The sequence below is a fragment of the Stegodyphus dumicola genome, chromosome 1 (assembly GCF_044657685.1).
Source record: "Stegodyphus dumicola isolate Sdum_Otavi_A_Nest chromosome 1, ASM4465768v1".
NCBI lineage: Eukaryota > Metazoa > Arthropoda > Arachnida > Araneae > Eresidae > Stegodyphus > Stegodyphus dumicola.
In genome coordinates this window covers 235,902,548-235,923,323 of record NC_140768.1, presented here as the reverse complement: position 1 = coordinate 235,923,323, position 20,776 = coordinate 235,902,548, and the positions used below count along the sequence as shown (strand labels likewise).

At 31.3% G+C, this 20,776-nt stretch overlaps 1 protein-coding gene across 1 annotated transcript in view; it reads left to right on the top strand.

Annotated features, from left to right (window-relative positions):
- Positions 1-20,776, top strand: part of LOC118197520 (HEAT repeat-containing protein 3) — a 140,951-nt gene that overhangs the window by 97,236 nt on the left and 22,939 nt on the right. The window contains exons 9-13 of the mRNA XM_085826547.1: positions 5,212-5,308; positions 5,394-5,485; positions 11,147-11,292; positions 12,156-12,292; positions 19,825-20,069. Coding sequence (XP_085682673.1) covers positions 5,212-5,308; positions 5,394-5,485; positions 11,147-11,292; positions 12,156-12,292; positions 19,825-20,069 — 717 coding nt within the window. The remainder of the gene's footprint in view (positions 1-5,211; positions 5,309-5,393; positions 5,486-11,146; positions 11,293-12,155; positions 12,293-19,824; positions 20,070-20,776) is intronic.

Genomic DNA, 20,776 nt, shown 5'->3' with positions numbered 1-20,776 from the left:
ATATGTCATAGGTCACCATTTTTTTATCATCCGCTATAAATTATGTACACAAATTATTTAGCATTTTCTAATTCAACATTTTGAAATGGTGTAAACAGAGTTCTAAAAAAAGTGCTAATATTTCAGTGTAACTTTTTTCTTTTTGCAACTAAGGGAGATTTGAAAAAGACAGGTTTGGTTAGGTTATTCAAATATGGCAAAGCACATGAGGGCAATCTACTGAAGGAAGGATGCTTTTGTGAAAGACTTTCTAAGAGAAACTGGCTCAAATTCATACTACATGAGAACAAAAACCAACAATGCAGCCAGCTCATTTATCTGGGTGTGGGTTCATTTGTCTGGTCAAATTACTAGTATTAATGGTCTTAACAACTCTGCCAGAAAGAGAGACTTAAAACAAGGCAGAGAATAAGCATTGTTACCAGAAATACTTTTGTATTAAATAAGATATTTATATAATTATAGACTGTTATTCCCTTTTTTTTATCTTTATATACATATTTCATAGCTAGTAACCCTGCTAGTTTTTTGACTTGCTTTCTAGTAAATTACTGAATCTTCCAGTTTATAATTTTTAGCCTTTGCTAATTTTTATCTTTACTTTAATTTTTAAGAGTTTTTCAGCAATAAAATTAAATTAAAATTTGTACAGTTTCGGTATTGCATTACATAAGTTTCATTATCAAATTCAAATTTTGCAAATTTCATTCCTTCATCCCTTGGGGGTAATGATCTGGGTATAGTTTTTCATATTAAATTTTATTTGATCTGAATTTTTGTAATCTACGGTGAACATTTATACATAGTTTTTTTTTTTTTTCCAACCTCTGATGGGCTATAAAGGAAAGACAGATGAATATACAAAAAAGATTTTATTACCAAAAGTAATGTACAATACAGGTTATTTCTCTACTCAATCACCTTGACAATTGAGGCCTTTGTCATATCTGTGATCAAGCTTTGCAGTACTCTCTTCATAAAATGATCCCACCAATGAGTGGAAGTGTGTTTTGACGGTTTCTTTAAGCTCCGCGTCATTTTGGAAACACTGATCCCCAAGCTACTGCTTCAGTTCAGGGAAAAGATAAAAGTCACTTGGCGCTTCACAGACTTGCATCCTTGACCCCCCTCATCGTGCACATTAGTTCGGCCATCTTTAAACTTTTGACACCATTCACGAACAACACCATCACACATAAAACTGTCTCCATACACCCAACACATTTTCCGATGAATTTCCGCTGCACTGTTCCCGTCTGCCTGGAAGAAATGAATAACAGCTCACAATCCACACTTGGCGGGAGAATCAATAGCAGCAGCCATGTTTACATGACTGCAACTCAACAGAAAATGGTGTTTTGAAGTCGGCAGTGACAGAGCGTGTGGAGGATGAGATGCGCAGTCGCCTACTACGCACACCAACCACCTGCCGCATGCCTGGCCATCATACTGTGGGATCAGAGGTTGAAAAAAAAAAAAAAAAAAAAAAACTGATGCTAAAGCAAAGTTTAAAGTTTAAAGAAATTAAACATTTAGCAGTAGTAGCAATAAAAGCTCCCTGAGATATCATGTTGTGCAGACATTGAAGACAATAAAAGGTTTTGAACTTAACCAATTTATTAACAATGTAATAAAGAATAAAAACACAGAAAATAAATTTCAACAATATCAGAGTCTTAGGAAAAATATAATATAACCATCATTCATCAAATAATATTTTTACCTGGTCTCCAAAACACTGGCATTCAATACAAACAAAAAATCCTAAACAGTAATTATGCGGCCTAAAAATGAAGCTGGCTGCACATTCAATAAGTCCATAATCAATGGTTGAGAAAACACCTGAAAAATGTAAATGAAGTTCTTGAAAGCACTCAAAACAGGCCTAACTCCGTTTGCAGGAGGAATCGCCGCTCACGTGTTTTAAATGCCGCCTTTATTGAAGAACATGGATGCTGCCCACAGCAGTCACTCATATGGTAGCCTCTGGAACCAAGGAACTTTATTCTGGAACAATCATCTTATGGATGTGAACCAAGGAACTCATTCCGAAACAATCATCCCGCGGACAGGCACCAAGGAACTTTATTCAGGAACAGCCATCCCGCAAACCGGAACCAAGGCACTTTATTCACCGGACTGCATGCATCCTTCTGAAGGGGCTGGAAACCGCTTACTCAAGTGCCAGGAAAGCAGGAACTAGAAGGGGACTAGCAGGGTTGAGCCAGAGCGACGCGAGATACTTATAGCAGAAGTAGGAATGACGTAATCTCACGGCAACCAATCAGCTATCGGCACGAATTGGCTTTTCAGATGACATAACATCACGTTTCATTTTTACATCTCAATTAGGTTGAAACAGTCCGTTCTCAATGCAAACAGTGGCAGCAAGAAAAAGAAGTAGAAGTAACTACTATATTACTTTAAAATAACTAAACTAAATAAACATTTCAAGGAGGAGAGATGATGCAGTAAAACGTTTACAATAAGTTATATTTTCCTACAAAAACCCTCATATATCTTTATATAAAGGTTCAACCAAATGTTTAACCTGTAAATATTTGTATTTAATTTCATTTTAATCAACATATAGATTCAATAGGTGCATTTCAGAACAGAAAACATGAAAAAATATACAATGCCTTCAATAGGGTTTGAACTCCAGATGTTCTGATTGCTAGCTATACATAAATTAATTAATTACATAAAGAAGGCACTTTTGAGCTAGTCACCAAACCCCAGTGATGTGTGGTGCTGCAGAATGATTTTTTGATTTTCAGAGGCAAAATACATAATGAATGTGTAATGCCCTCATGGGAATTTGAACCCCAGACCTCCTGATTGTTAGCTGAACATGCTTTCAAATTATACGACAAATACATGTGGTAAAGAAAGTATCTTACAAGTATATAGTATATTACTATGTTTATCCACTCAATAGTATATACACTAATGTTAATTTTAATTTTATCGTGTTTAAAAGCACTGAAGCTTACCTTCCCTACTCAATTTTCTTAATATAAAAGTGTAAAAAAAATTAACAAAATTAGCCAAATAACTTAAAATTTAGAATATGTAATTAGTATATTTTACATCTTAATCATAACATAAATAGTTGAATAAACTGAATCATGCATTATGAAATGAATTTTAATCAGTTTTTAGTTCTTTTAAAATGGTGCTGCCATGCAACACGGAAATCTAACGCAAATTCCAAATTTTTCATATTTCAAGGTTGGCAGCTATTATATATATATACGAACGGCATATCTTTTCATGCTAAATGATGAATACTGTGCATCTACCTGTTTTGCTTGTAACATCATTTATTTCACTGCTAAAAGCATTGCATTGTGTTAGCTATTAGGTTCTTTAGTTTACCATTAGGATCATTGCAAATAATTTGAAACAATAAGGCATCACTTTCATATTGACCATGATTCAGCAGTTCTAAAAAACAACAATTGGTCAAAAGTTAAAGGGATGTGTAGAATCTGTTCTGTATATGTGCATAAATATTAATAAGAAATTAAGAGAAAAAATAACTTTTTTTTATCTTTATAATAAATATTCAACTTGGAATATTTTAAGTATTACATGCTTGATTTAAAAATTATAATTTTTGTATAAAATATATGTAGGACAATATATATTAAACTGTTTTGAGTTACCAGCTGAGCTAGAACGCATACACACGTTTTGTATACCTACATCCTTGGAGAGCTAGGAATCAGGAGTCACAAGCAATAAGTATGCCATAGACAAGCGGTCATCAATCCTTAGAACTTCATTGACCACTACATATATAATTTTATATTTGGTGGACCACTAATATAAATTAAAAAACTTAAATCAGACCTTAAAAACAACCATATTAATACATTAAAAGCAATATTCAACTTTCCAATACATGTAATTCTAATTTTCATTTGTTAATATAATTTTCAAAATATTTGGTCTTTAGCAGCATGCCTTTATGGAAATTCAGGCTATGCCTCCAATTATGAGTAACAATTAAAACACTATTAACATCTCGCTGATACACGTATTTCGTTCACATTGAAAAATTATATAAAAAATACAGAATTTTACCTTCTTGTGCATAAAGCTTCACATTTCCATATCACTGAAAAGGAACTTCATGAAAAGCAAGAACAAACTGGCAAGCACAAAGCAATATCAATAAACGGAAAGTGTTATGCTGTCAATTTTTAATTATTGTAAACATAATAACCATCGCTTACTCAGCAATGGCGCCATCAATCAACAGTTTGACAAAACAAAAATGGAAACTTCCAGTGATGCAGTTATAAACAAGAATGCAGGTGGTTCTCATAAAAATCCATTAAGTTGCCTATTGACACGGAGAAAACTGTGTTATTAACGACTACCATAGCATATGTTTGTAATTCAAAAGGAAAGAGCATTACACTTCACGCTGTTATTGATAACAGCGGCATATCCATGGATGCCAACTCTCACTTTCAAATGTCACTTGATACACCTGCAAAAGTAACTAAAAAATTGCTAAATTCAGAAGGAATTTCACTAAAAGTGGTAGCTAAAATTAAAAAAGTATAATACATATTTTATAATACGTTTTGTTACTCATAATTTTTAAACTGAATCTTCATAAAAATATAAATTATGTCCCAATTTTTTTCTGTGGACCATCAAAAAGTTTTCACGGAACACCGGTTAATGACCGCTGCCATAGACCATTGGCTAGTGAAGTTGCAGATTGCTGTGGTGCATTAGAACAGTCTACCAGGGATATTCAGTGGGTATTGTGGCAGAATAGTGGCATTATACCCCGACATTTTTCCACAGTTCTTGTTGAGAGTTGTCATGAAAGCTTTCCCACATTGTTCTGAACACTGCATCCAGATAGGACAAGATTTAGAGGACATTATTTTCAAGATTCACTGATGTCTACATTATACACTGTAGTAAATGTCTAAAGTTACCACAATCATCTTTATGTTATACATGTAAAGTTAGTGGCTACAATATGCACCATTCTGTATCTCTAAGTATAGTTTTGTAATTGCAATTTTTTTTATTAATTTTTTTTTCAAGAAAAACTTTACTACTACTTGTTAAATGTTTTTTTTTTTTTTTTTTTTTTTTTTTTCCAGTAGTAAACATTTGCTGAATAAACATTCCTCTGCTTCATAGTGTATTTGATTATTAAATTTATTCATTCATTAGGAGGCTGCTGTAAATAAGACTGTAAAGCATTTGGATCATGTTCTTCCCGCGAAACAGATAGCTCTAGAAATATTGACTAATGTTTGTTTCGGCAATGGTAAGTTAAATGTATGTTGAAAAATATTGCTGGTCTGAAAATTAAGAAATGTTTTTCCATTTTAAAATATATTTTTTCCTTCCAGATTCTAGTGATGATTGGGAAGATTTATCAAGCAGTGATGCTAGTGATGAAGCAGAAATGGATGTTGATGAAACTGAAGCTTCTCTCATGAAAGTTAGTAGCATATTTGTTTATGAAACGAAGCATTTATGATCTTAAGAAAATCAAATTTAAAAAAAACTGAAAGGTTTCACATTTTAAATTACATTCAAAGAGACATTTTTTTAAAATTTTTTTTGTTACCTTTATTTATTAAATATCACGTTCTTTGCACTTAAATCATAAAATTCAGTTCAAGAGCAATATAATATAGTAAAATAATTTTAAATTGAGCATATCCTCAGAATTTACGATATAGAGTCTCGCCCGCTGGAGATAAAAATATTTTTTCTGTACAACGTTGCCATTGCTTGGCTTTGAAATCTTTGAGTTTGTTAATCAAAAATTCATTAACGTTTTACAAAATATGAAATTGATAATAAAACAAATTTCAAATTCAAATTAGGGCTTCCACATGCCCATATTCCTATATTCTGTGGAAGATTACGTTATTCAAGTTTTGATGGCTCTAGTCACCGTTGTTTTACCACAGTGCGAAAAAGTACATACATTCATGCAGATTCTTCATTATTTAATTTCTTTAAATATAATACAGGGCTCTAATATTTCGTGACAACAATTTGATTCACTGTTTATAGTTTTCAACGCAAAATGCCAAAACGAAATTAATAGTCCTACTGATCAAATTGCCCCTTTGGACTAATAAACAAGTTAATGGGCTCAAACACAATGCCGTAACTAAGATACATGTTTCTTATGAGATCAATCAATAATAAAACAAATTTAAAATTGGGCATGCCCATATTCACAGTAGAATTACATCATTCAAAATTGGGTGGGTCTAGGTACCATTGTTTTATCACAATGCAAGAAATATACATATATTTATGCAGATTTTTCATTATTTAATTTCTTCAAATATAATGCAAGACTCTAACATTTGGTGGCAACAGTTTGAAAAGTGAAACAGACATTTATAGTGCACCAACACAAAACGAAAACAAAAGTCCTTCTGGGACAGAGCCCTGTTGTACTAAAAATCAATATTTACTTGTTTAAGTTATTAAACATTTCTTTCAATGTGAACGTTACTTCACATAATTTCTTGTTCAGTTACAATGTTCTTCATGTTCCATAACTGCCAGTCGAGAATTCCCACTGAATTGTCAATCGAAATTTTTTTCAGTATTAGCAACTTTTGTCAGTTTCTTCTCTGTTGGAGCAATAGTGCATTTTAGAGGCATACTACAGATTTTAAATAGTTTTTTTTTTTTTTTAAAGCATAATCTAATATTTGTCTTTAGCATCTGCTGTATCGTGAAGAGGACATGGTGAATGGGCAGGTGAAGAGAACTATGACACTTAAAAAACAAGACTATGCTTTCCATCCAATGTATTCATCTGAAATTGGATGTTGTAAAGTTTTCATTGGAAATATAAATTTATTATTATTTAATTAAAAAAAGCTGACAGAAAAGTGACTATATAAATTATTTTCACTTTTTAGGCTTTCTAAAGAGTATTATAAACTCTTTGCATAAGTATAATTGAAAGAATGAATAGGTGCCAAATGAACATTTTATAATGACTTAAACACTGATTAAAAATTGTTCCTGCCATGCAAAATTGGGAAGCAGTTCTAAAGATAACAATTAATTAGATTATTATCAATATTTTACCTAAGCTCAAGTATTTAAGTTATTCGTGTTTCATAGCAAAAAATATTATAGCCATGAACTTTTATTACATATGCAAATGAAAGACTATAAATTAATTAATAAATGCACTTCAAAATATACCTAAATCTAATTAAAATATTTCATATAAGAAGTATACCTAAATCTAATTAAAAAAAACCTAAATTCAAATGTTCATATTTATATTTATAATGAGATAATAACCTAATAGACAAATGACTGCGATATTTAAAAAACATTAATTATGCTGTGTTAGGAAAATGGAACTGCAATTTGCAGTTAATTAAAAACATTTATTAAAAATATTATACAATTAGAAATGCAATAATTATAGATTACAGTATTTAGTGATAATGCTGGTGTTTCTTAACACCACTTCTTTCAATCATGTGTAAATGTATATACTTACTTTTAGTTTCTGCAATTTGGGAGAAGAGTAAATTACCATGATCATGTCTACACTTTTTAAAATCAATAACCTTTCTTTAGCTGAACATTGAATGATATATGGAATAGCTTGATATATGCATTAAAACTGATCTTCATTAAACATCATATCTTAAAAGTATTTTTTTTATTGTTTCTTTGTTACCACAAACATATCAAATTAAGCAATGAAAATTAAACTATACTTGAGAATAAAAATGACAAATTCACATAAATGTTTGTTTCTTAAAATCTGTTTCTATCATCTCTTAACATACGTATATATTTCTACTCTCTGGAACAACTGAAAATTAACAAGATCAAGTTCATTCAAACAATACATTTTCTAAAATCAATAATATTTTATTGCATATTGCACAGAAAATCTATAACTAATATGCACAGTTGCATGCTACATACATTAAAAACCTGCTATTTGTGAAATAGCATGCAATGAAATCTTTTCCCCCTTAATTTATCATGAATTTTTTTGCTATTACAAATATATTAAAAAAATAAGCCGCAAAAGCAGAATATACTTTTAATAATAAAAAACATAAATTGTAACATTCATGTTTATAATGTGATCTTAAGTTAACAAACAAACACTTAGAGCAGTGATTTTTTAATGGTACAAACTATGCATTGTTTGGAGCTATAAACACTACAGGAAAAAATAAAACTGCAGTTTACAGTTAATATGATAAAATTACTTAAGGCTTTTTTAATTTAGTTCTGATTCATTTGAAACAAGAAACTTACTATCTGCCAAAACTTTTGTATCATTATTTGTAAGTATATTCAGTACATTTGTGACGGTGTTAAAAAAATCACAATTGCAAGATAGGTAGATTTCATTGCCATTTAGTTCATATTAATTGCCTACATTTTAAAAAGTGTAATAAGAATTAAATGCTGATTTCGGCATTTTTAAAAATGTTTTGTATATTCATTTTTACACAAGTGCTCTAAAAGTGCAATTATTATGTATTTCTAATATTAAACACTAATGTGGGTGATTTCTAAGACTACTTTTCTCTAAATATTTGTACTTTAGTTTCTGCTCTTTGGGATAATTGAAAGTTATCAAAATTTAATAATTTTTCTCATCAACACACTGAAATCTAAATCACTTTGAATATTATCGAATACTGAGAGATCATGTCATTAAATTTGTTACACAAGATGTTTCGTCAAAACGACATTTAATTGTGGTATTTGACATTGTATCTCAATGTAATGTCAATGCACTTTTCACTTAAAGCTTTCATTGATTGTTTAAAATGTCCTTTGCAGTCACATGGAATGCACTGCCTGACATCTGATGATACAAATAAAGTCAAGATTCTAAACAATTAGTTTGAAATTTACTTGTCAGTACATATTGTGTTCCATTTGACAGAAGATGCTTACTTACAGAAATCATGCATTTTATAGTGTATCAAAGCAAAAAATGTCTTTTTACTTAAACATCTACAACATGGTTTTAATTTCATATTCTGCCATGCTTCCAGCCACAGTTTAAAGTTCTCCAAAAAATTAAAACATTCACCTGGCACTTATTTAACACAGGAATTTAGGTTAGCTGTAAATATTAATTTTTAACTCCAAATAAGAAATTGTATTGTCAAAGTTAGCACTAAACAGCATCTGCACACTTTATGGTAGTTACAAGACTAATGGTAAAACAGAAATGGATATTAATTTAGATGTCAAACAACAAAAATCGGCATTTAGTCTTGTTGGTTTTACCAAACCATCAGCCTCAGCTGCAAAAGCGCGAATGAACGAGATAAAGTATAGTGGTTAGATAAGAAAAGAAAGACTGCACAAGAGTTAAGCTACTGGCACCATCTATTGATGAAATGAGAACTAAAACATAATTTCCTTAAAGGCTGAGGAAATTATGTTTTAGTTCTCGTTTCATCAACAGATGGTGGAAGTAGCTTAGCTCCTGTCCAGTCTTTTTTATCTTATCTTATCTAATCATGATATCTTATCTCATTCATTTGCGCTTTTGCAGCTGAGGATGATGGTTTGGTAAAACCATCAAAACTAGTCTTGTGAAAATTTGAAAACATAATGCTGATTTTTGTTGTTTGGCTTCTAAATTAATACTTGTTCGGCATGTTATTGTATCTTAATAATGAATAGAAAAGATGATTCATTCCTGAGCTGCCTGACCACACAAAGGCCATGGCTTTATACTACTGATGTATTATGAGTTTGGTGATTAAAGACATGTTGTTCCACTAAATTGTTTTTTTTGCTTGTATCACACACTGTAGAAGTTAAGTTTTAATTGTAGTATTAGTTTAGTTAGTTATTGTAATTATGTCTATTTCGTGCATATTTGAGGTCTGAATAAATAAATTCCCACATATGTTTAAGGCTTATCCAACTCTACGAGTAAATCATCAAATCTCTCGGTTATTTATTTTTATCCTTTACCAAGGACAATTTTTTGCAGTAGTAAATAGACTATATTGAATTAGTGAAACCTCAAGGTAGGCAAATTGCATTCTTCCATCTTTAGTGATTTTTCTGAATTTTTTTTTCATCTGAATTGTACTTTTTATTACATTTTATTGATGTTATTGAATTTCATTTGATCTGAGTTCTGCTTAATCTGCTTTAGACATCTGTAGATTTTTATATGAAGAGCAATGTTTAATCAATTAATATTTGTATTTAATTTTATTTTACTTCAGCAGATGGTACATTACTAAATTTATCCAAACAAATGTTATATACATTATTATTAATTTTATTTTCATGTTTAAAAGTACTTTGGTAAATAAAGTACTATTTGCGATTTTCTCAGTATGTGTAAGAAAATTAAAAACTGATATGTTTTATATGAAAAGAAATTTCTCCTCTTCAGCTCACTCAGTGCTTTGTAATACATTTGGCTGAAGTCTGTAATTGTCGCCAAGTATAATGTCAATATAAAAAATTACCATGCTGTTTGATATTCAGTTACTGATGTGAAAAAATGGCCTTTAGATATCACTATATGAATCATTTCTCAAACTGCGAGAAGTTGATAGTTACATGGCGATGAAAGCAAATAATAATAATAATAATAATAATAATAATAATAATAATAAATGATTGCCAGGTTGGCATTAGGGATATAAGTTATTCATTAAGTGTAAAATGGGTGATGAACTTTGGTAGAATGTTTCAGTTTGAAATGCAAGACAAGCAGAAAGGCAGCTACAGAGCCAGCAATTATTGATAATATAGATTTAAGCTTATAAAGGATTGTGTTACTTCAACATGGAGGTCAAGATTTTTCTTATATTTAATTATAAAAAAATGTCAAAGTATGTACTAAAGTGAGATACTACTTTTGGAATCTAATTTTTTCTCCCTTTTTGCAAAAAGTTTTTTTTATTTTTTTTTTATTTTTTTTTATTTTAAATGCTGGCAGTTGAGAGGTCTACATATTAAATCATATTATATATTGGATATCCATATATCGTACTTTGTATTATATTTTAAATTTTGATACAAAAAATTCTCATGTCACCATGATTCATAATTTTAAATCTTTAATCTCATTTAATTTAGCAAATTTTTATTTCAGCTTGGCCTTAGAATTCCTTCTGAAATTCATGGAATCATTGTTAATGGAAAGTTTTTGGAGAAGGTTATCGATCAGATTATTACACCCTCTGATGAAGTTTATGATGTTATAAAAGGAAGTTCATTAGCCAGTGAATGTCTGAAAAGGTACAGTGATTAATTACTTTTTGGGGGTTTCTTTGCTTATCCCCACCCATTCCAAAAAAAAAAAAAAAAAAAAAAAAGCATGTAATTTCACATGTACAATATTAATACATTAAGATGTTTCGCATTATGATTTAAATATCACAAATGGTGTATGTAGAACTGTGTTGCCAGATCACAGCATGCCTCACCTTAAAGATAAAGCTTATGGTTACAGAATTCAGAATTTTTGGACTTTCTGCATTTATGTCAAGAAAAAACATACCTGAAAGTAAATTTGTCATTCAGAGCAAAATACATAATTTTATTTTTGTTCAGGACTATGTATTTTGTAAGCAGCCTCATTAGATTATGCTTCTTCTAATGGAGGAACTTAAAAAAAATTGCCTTTTACGTTTTCATTTTGTTGCATAAAAAAGTAAGCTTAAAAATGTGTTGCTGTCATAACAGTGCATTTTCTTCAAGAGCTAGTTAAAAAATAAAAATTTTGAATTTGTATTTGAAGTGCATTATAAATTTGGAAGGTAATTAATTTTTATAAAGTTAGATTTGGCTGTAGTTAAAATTTAAGTCTTTGGAGACAGCTAATGTTTTCTCATTTCTATATGGGATGCTAGTGTGCATCAGCCCGTAAGAAAGAATTTACACTTCTGAGCCTCTGAGCTCTAGTGTGAATGACCTTTATGTCACTTAAAACTAATCATTGTGATAGTAAAGATACGTAAACCATTGTGTGAATGCATCTTTAGGATAAAGTTTTTAATTAAGAATTAAAACTTTACTCATTACAATAATTATGAAAAATTGCTGCTTTAAAAAGAACATGATATTTGTTTCATTTACTTTTGTTCTATTGTCTCACTTAGGTTAAACACAGTTAAAAGTAGGGCCTTGTTATGTCTGAATAACTTAATCCATGGCTTAGAACTGGAAGATCTTGGGGGTCCAACCAAACTTTTTGAACTCTGGTACAGCATTGGTGAACTTTTATTTAAGAAAACAGGTTTGTTTTGAATATTATGTAGCCCAGATTTTTTTTCACTTAAATAAATTGAGAAAAACGAATTATCAAAAATTCCAGAATTATTGCCTAAATGCTCTTTTCTTGCAGGATGACTACTTATATTGTTATATGGTATATTGAATATTTTTTGGTGCTGAAAGTTAAATAATCTTAAGTATATTTTGAGTCATAAAATACTTTTGTTTTGTAAGTTTGCTTCCACATAAATATCATAAGCTTTCATTAGTAATTCTTTAAAATATATGCATGGGTTCAGTATTACTTACAAATTCTTATTCCTCTAACTGATATAACATGTCGTTTATATAAATCTGCAGTTATGTAAAAATGCAAATGTGGTATTAATATTCAGACGGTGCACATGCACAGAGAGAGGAGATACTAATTTGATTAAAATTTGGCCTCCATCTAATTCAAAATAGCCCTTTGTGGTACAGTATACAATTACTAGAAGTTCTGCAATTGTTCAGATACTTTCTAGAAGTCACATTCTTCTACTGTATTGAGCGTCATCTACTATGTATGGTGAATATCTTCTCTCATATCAAACACCCAAATTACAGCTGGGGAAGAAGAAGGAAATTTTGCAGGTCCATATCTGGTGAATAAAGTGATTATCACATTGATATGACCTGAAAATTGTCATATTTTGAATTGTGTTAGCAAAATGCAGTACCATAATTGAGCAACCAACTGGTTTCTTGCTACAGCTTATGTTATTTCTCCTGTATATTCTCTTTGATTCTTCAAAGTGTAGCATTAAAATCCTACATTAATTCTCTGACCCTGTGGAATGAAATCACTACATTTAATGTGTAAACAAGAGGGACATGCTTTTTAATCCAGTCCTCAGTTGCCTTGCTTTCCTTGATTTTTAAAAAACTTCTACTATAGAAGCTGTATGAGTTTCTATGCTACTAAAGAAATGCTACTATAGAAGCTGTACTGCTAGTTTTTCTGAATCATAACTATCTACCCAAGGATCATTTATTGTACTGACTGAGATATGTCTTGAGGTTCAGCATAATGAAGGATCTTTGGATATTAATATCTTTCTCTTTTTGCTTAGCAAGTTGCCAAATCTCACAAAGAGATTAAGCCATTGACTTATTTTTCTTTGTTGAATCTGCTAACTAACTAAAATACAGATTCTTTGGTTAAGGTTAGGTTATTTAATTATGGCAAAGACTCGAGGGCTATTTGCCTAAGGGGAGGGATGCCTTCATGAAGGACTTTCTAAGGGAAACTGGTTCATATACATGTTACACATGGAGAAAACCACGAAAACACCTGTGCAGCCAGCCCGTTCGCGGGATTCGAACCTCGGACTAAACTACCAGTGTTCAGCAACTTTACCGCTGGCCACTGGTGGGCCATTCTTTGGTTAAGATCTGATCCCATAGATGCATTCAGTTGCAAGAATGGGTATTTAATATTGTCAACAGTCGTCGTTAGTTATGATTTGTGGTGTGAAGGTAGATCATCCTAGGCCTTCTGGTGGAGATCATGGCAGACTTCAGCATGGTTCTTTTTCTGCTGCAGAGTTTTCAGCCAGTGTCTGGATTTGGCAATTGTGTGATGCATATTCAACCTTGATGTAAGGACTGCTTCTGTTATTCCATATAACTCACTTATAATATTGGCAGTTTCCATTTATGAGGATCAGACAATCTTGTTGCACAAAGCATTTTCTGTTGTGCTCAAAGACGTTTGTTTTGATATCTCATCCTGTAATAACATTCTGTTTCTTCTGAAGCATGAATGCAATTCAAAAATATGTTTATCAACTTATTGCCTCATGCCTTTGTGCTTTTTGAAACATTTTAAATGTCTGTAGTTGATTTTCCAAGTTTCCTGCAGAATTTGATACTTAAGTTTTGTTCTGATTTGAGATCCATATTTAAATTATAAATGAAGCAGAGATGAGAAGTGCTCAAAGTAAACCACACTGTTGAAGGAGATGCTGTTATACTTTTCGTTCAAGAAAGATACATTTTATCTTGTATTTGAATATGCAAAAATGACCATTAAATAAAATTATATATCGATGGAAGCATTTGAAGGTGTAACATGAAAATATGCAAGTGAAGGAAAAACATACATTTTGACAACAAGCTTCATTGAGTTTAGAATATTATTTAGACAGCGCAACAGTTTATTTACTGTTGGTAAGAGGATCTGACATTATTTGAGTTGGAGATGCAAGCTTTTATACAACTATTGCCTGAAACAGTTTTATGAGAAAAGTGTATTCTCTACATCTAATACAACAACCAAATAAAAGAAGTGGCTCTGGAAAAATTGTTGATGCAATGAAAAATCTTTTCATATGGGAAGAAACAAATGCAAACAGTATTCTTCCACAGTACTGATTATTTAATGAGCTATGCCAAGAAACTAGTGAATTATTTTCGTTTTTGTACAAAATAGGCAACCACACTGATGGAAAAAAATCATCAACCTTGTACAAGAGGAAATAATGAGGAAATAGTGCTTTTTAAATACTTGACATCCATCATTCGCAGAGCTTTCTGTATTTCAGGATCCCTGATGTCATCGAAGAAGTAGTGCAGGGACAAGATTTCCCTTGTTTCTGTTGGGTACTCCAAAAAGGCAAGACGAGATAGCCTTTCAGCATCCATAGCAAGCTCCTGCAGAGTTTCCATGGGCTTATATCAATGGTATTTAAATTGAAACCTGCTGTAGTCTTTTAAGCACCTTCAAAGTACAGCTCTAAAGGGTCATTCATCTGTGGTTTTATGTTTCGAGTAGCTCCACTATACCTGAAGGTCAGATTTTTCAACTCGCTGTACTATGGGAGAAGCTATGGGTCGGCTATGTCAGATATTTCCGTTAGCTCAGATAAACCCCAAGCCCTTAACACTCTGGACAGAGTTTCTAGCCTCTGGTTTTCGATAAGCGTCTGAAGGATATCCACTGCATATGCTCTCAGAGAAGTGGCAAGATGTCAAGCCTTAACTTAAGAATCCCAACCATATGCATCCACAACTATTGAAAATTGTGTCTTATATGCGTGTAAGGGATCTTCCCATCATATGTGGATAGCTTCAGAGAGGGATGAGAAAACACGGGTAAAAATTTTAAACTATCAGAATTGGTTCCTGCTGTCGCTATGCATTTCTTAAAGGTGTCAACTTCTTTGATGATAACAGTCTTCAATTTGTTGTTCCATTTGTTCTTGAATGGCAGAAACTCTTTCTCCAGCTCTATTTTCAACTGTGTAAATTCTATCTTCCATAGCTTCAAATTTGCCTTCTAATATAGCAGTAATTTCTCTCTTCATTTCTTTCCTCTTGACATGCTTCAATCCTTTCTTGAACTGATTTGACAGCCTCATCTGTCTTTTCCTGAACGCCTTCATCTCTTTAACGGATTCTTGTCCTGCTTTCACCACTTCTTAAAATGCAGCAAAGGCTGCCACCAGCTGTCTTAACTTCTCCTCCATTGCTTATAAAGTTTAATAAGGGCCCTCAAATTTACTTATGATAAGGTAGTCACAATGGAGTGAAAATTTGATATCTATATGAAAAGACTTGAGAAAAATCTTTCTCAAAAATACTTTTATTTAGATCAATGCAATCGCAAATTTTAATTGTTTAAAAGAAAATCTTTTGGTTAAGTGGTATTTGGTTTGTAACAAACTACAGAATTATAAAAAATGAAATTGGTAAGGCTGATAAATATGTTTCATTCTTTTAGAACTTAAATTTAAAATGCATGCTGCATATGTTGTAAGAAAAGCACACATTTTAAAATCTAGTTTTTTAAAAAAATTGGACTTCCAAAATTTTAATTCTGACTGTTATATTTTATTGCTCCTTAATCTGTTAGGTTATCAGTTATTTTATGTACTTGCTCCTTTTCAAAATTTTTATTGCCTACTATATGTTTTGAAGGAAATTTCCTTTTTATATATTTCTTTCTTGTATTAAACCTGCAAGGACTGGTAATATGTACTTACAAATCATTAATTCTAGAAAGCTTAGGTAATTTCTAGAATCCTAAAATTCTAGAAATGCCATGTAAAGATTTTATAGAACATTCTAAGTATTTAACCTTTTTTTTTTTTTTTTTTTTTTTAAATTCTCCATTAAATAATTATATAAAAAGTCTTTTTTTATTTCATTTTTTTATGCAGTATATTAAATACACTTCCTTTGCAAATGTCAATAGATGATCAAACTATTTTTCGACCTTAAAACATTCAACTTCTTTTATTTTCATGGTTATGGAATTTATTAACTCAGTGGATAAACAGTAGTGAAGTTGCTGAGTACTGGTAATTCAGTTCAGGGTTCAAAACCCAGTGAACTGGCTGAACATTGCATGCATGGGCATTTTTGTGATTTTCCTCTCATGCAACATGGATATGAGCCAGTTTTCTTTTGAAAGTACTCCATGAGGGCATCTTTTCTCTTGAGTGCTTTGCCATAATTAAATAAACCAAACCAATCGTTAAATCAGTCATGAAATGAATCACCAGTTTCTTCAGTGTCACAGTTTTTCTTCCTGTGACTTTCATTTTTCAGTATTAAAATTAAAAAATCTCAATAAAAAAATACTTGCTTTTGAGTACTTTTTAAAATTCTTTTATATATATATATATATATATATATATTTCATTGTAAAAATCATATTGTTTTTCATGTGAAACCTGCATATTTAATTTTCAGCCAAAGCTAGTTTTGTAATGCAGATTGTGACATAGAGGGATAACAAATTATTTTGTTTTAATTCTAAAGAGTATTCCCATTATGATGTAAATACTGAGACAGTTATCTGTTGTTTCATAATTATATAGATTTGGTTTTTCAAATATCCATACATTTGGACATTTTATTTGCAATAATCCAATATTGTTTCTTATCAATTAAGTAACTATTAAGTAAGTTTTTATCTATTAAGTAACAAAAAGTTGTATCTGTTAGGAACTGTGAAGGAAATTGAAAATGTTGCTTTATGTAACAAACAGAAATATTTTAGAAACATTATTTTTTATTTTGTTTTGTTACTGCTGCAAAGTGCAGAGTTAACAAGTGGATCTTAATTTATAAATTAAATTATTGGAATCTTATTTAAAAAATACAAATGTATTAAATTATATTCAGTTGGATCTTAAAAAGCTTTATCAAATGATTAACTAAGATTAATAAAAGTTACATCCACTTATTTGCTGTATTGGAAATGCATAACATTGTTATTCTAAAATTTCTTGCTGGTCAATTAATATTTCTGTTACATTTATAACTCAATATCACAGCCTTCTTGAAAAATTTGCAAAAAGAAAATAATTAAGATTTTTATTAAAAGTAGACAATGAAGTTAGTATATAAAAATTTAATGTGTTTTAATTTTAGTGTCTGTGATTTCTTTAAGTTTTTAAAATGAGTGCTAGAATGTGAGAGGAGTGGAGGATATAGTGAGGTACTCTAGGCATTTATCAAAATTAGTAAGTAAAGCTGTTAACAAGGTTTTTTAATTTCTAAGCAAAAAGAGGAATTTGGATTTGATCACCCCAAGATTGAAATTTAACCACTTGCGCTACTACTAAACTTCATGGTTGCAGTGCCGTGCACTACAATATAACAATAAAGGGTCTCATTTATGCCGCTCTGCGTCTGCGAGTGCAATCCAGAGCTGTAACTCGAGAATTAAACAATCTCGTTGTTAGGCGACGTGTGCACCACGTTATTTTAATTTTTGTGCGCGGTTTGAGACAAAAGCATCTCGGCGTGCGTGGCACATCTTTTTAGCGCAATTGGTTAATGTTACTTATTCAATATTCCACCAAAATGAGCTTCCTCATTATGGAAATCACTGTGTTCGATGTAACAATAACAACAAAAAAACAAAAAAAAAAAAAAAAGAATTACGGCAAAGGAATGATTAACATACAGGCATGATTACAGCAAGTCATATTGGAAGTTTTTTGTGATTTTCATGGTATTATTCATTCATAACTTATTCCTTAAAGCAGAACAGTGAGTAAGAAGCAATGCCTGGATATCTTGCATCATATGCAGAGGTCCATTCATTTTAAATGAATTGAGATGCTACAAAATAGGCAGTAGTATTTTTCCATGCTAGTACACCTGTACATTGATCCCTTATGGTCAGAGAATGTCTGATCAGAAATGATATTAAAATGCTTCCTCATCCTACCTTTCAGGTAACTTAGCTGTACTAGCGAAACAAAATTTTGCAAAGGTGATAATCTGTATTAGCAAATGAAGTAAAAGCAGCATTAAAAGAGGTATTTCATGCAGTTGCAAAAGATTGCTTACACTAAGGCTTTCAGAAGTTATGCAGGCAGTGGCAAAATTATATCATTCAGCATTATTATTTTGAAAAGGATCTATGTCAACATTTTAAATTATTCACAATTCAAATTTTATGCAAAGTCGTAGCAATAGTTTTGAATGTAAGTCATATACTCTCTGTAACATAAAAAATTATATACCAAAGAGTTATCTGAATGGGATTAAATTGCTTTATGATAGAATATACAGTAATAATTAACTTTCAGTGGCCAATGACTAGCTGGAGCTCCAGTATATTGCAATGTATCATTTGATGGCATATAAAACAGAGGACATTCCAATGCTTCCATGCAAATGTGGTTACATTCACCCATAGGGACTGTATCAATGGGTTTGCAAACACTATGAGTAAATGTCACCATTTGAGAAAGGATGAGCAATTGGACTAGAGGAAGCAAAGTTGTCAAATCGCAGGATCGCTAGACATTTTGCTCAGAATAATGTTTCCATTTGACAATGTTGGCAGGAATTGGTGAAATGGACGTACAGAGCATCAATAAGGTAATGGGTTGCCTGATGCATTCTTGTCAACAATATGACGTGTAACCAGGACACAAGTGACTGCAATGATCATTGAAAGACAACTCAGCAAAGAGGGACTGAGGTCACATAAGTCATTGTGCCGACTGCCCCTCAGTGCTGCACACTCCCAGGCATGTTTTCAGCAGTGCCAGGTGCATATGACCTGGGATGTCACAGACTAGATTAAAATTGTTTCAGTGATGAGTCCCATTTCGAATCGAACCCTGATGACTAGTGAAGACATGCCTGGAGATGTCAAGGACAGCTGTGAGATAATCACCTGACTGGCATCCACCATACAGTTCAACTGCCAGGAGTATGGAGTGCCATTTCGTTTCATAGACAGGGCCTTTTGATTGTCATCTGTGACACTCCTACAGCAAAGTAGCATATCAACTAAATTCTATGCCCCGCAGTGTACCCCTTCCTTTCACAAACTCCCTATGCTTGTATTTCAACAGGATAATGCCTCGCTGCTCACAGCACATGATCTCTTTCCAATAGAACATATTTGTGCTGTGATGAGTAGGCATCTCTATCCATCCTTGGATCTTTTATAGAGCACGGTAAATGCTTCTTGAAAAATCTAATGCAATGGTATGTTGCTTATAAAATAATTATTGACGTTTTTTTCACCTTTTATTTTAGATACTTCCAACATTGAGCAGTTAGAAGCTGTTACAAGTTCTATGAGAGCTGTTTTGAAAAAACTGGCTGAAACAGACTGTTCATCTGAATTCAGCTGTACAACAGAAAAAGACTTGGATCTACTTATAGACATGTATCAGACTGTTCAAGAACCAAGTATAAAAGTGAATATCATACATGCCTTAGGAACTATAGGATGTCTTCTTGGAAATTTAAAACTACCAACTACTCATGTATTAATAGGTGTAAGTATCTTTGAAAAAGTGATTCTAAATTATACCTTATTTTTCCTATCTATAACTTAATTATATTAATTGGAAAAAGATTTAGTGTAAAATTTAAATCTTAAAATCATCTGTGATTTTAATGATTTGTTAAAAAATTATACGTGATTTTAAGATTTAAAATCTAAGTTTCAACTCAGTGTCTTATGATCATAAATATAAAATTTTCCCCCCAATCTACACCTTAATCATCTGCAATAAAATTGTCTAAAAAATGTAAAATTTAAATCTTTGGAGCCTATAAAATTCTTAATATTTGTTTAGAATTACACATTCATGTTTAAGATAATGAAGAATTTGTATGTATATATGTACAAAAATGGGACACTTAAATTTACCAGATTTTGAACACACGTAGCCCTTCACTTGAACGCACCTTGAAGCCTGAATTTTGAATTTTTCTTATTTTTTATTTATTTTATATTTTGTGTGAAATTAATGCAATTTGATTGATAAATTCACCAATGATGTTTATGTTTTAATAAAAAATCTCAGCAAATTAAAAGAAATGTGTTGTCACTGTCCTAAATAAAATATTTTAATCTTTGATGCACCAGTGTGTTGTCTTTCAGCCAATACGTTTAGATATTTTTCTTTTACATTTAATATTTCTCTTATTGATTAAAAAATTTAGCCATTTAAAAGAAATAAAGGCCATTCTTTATCTC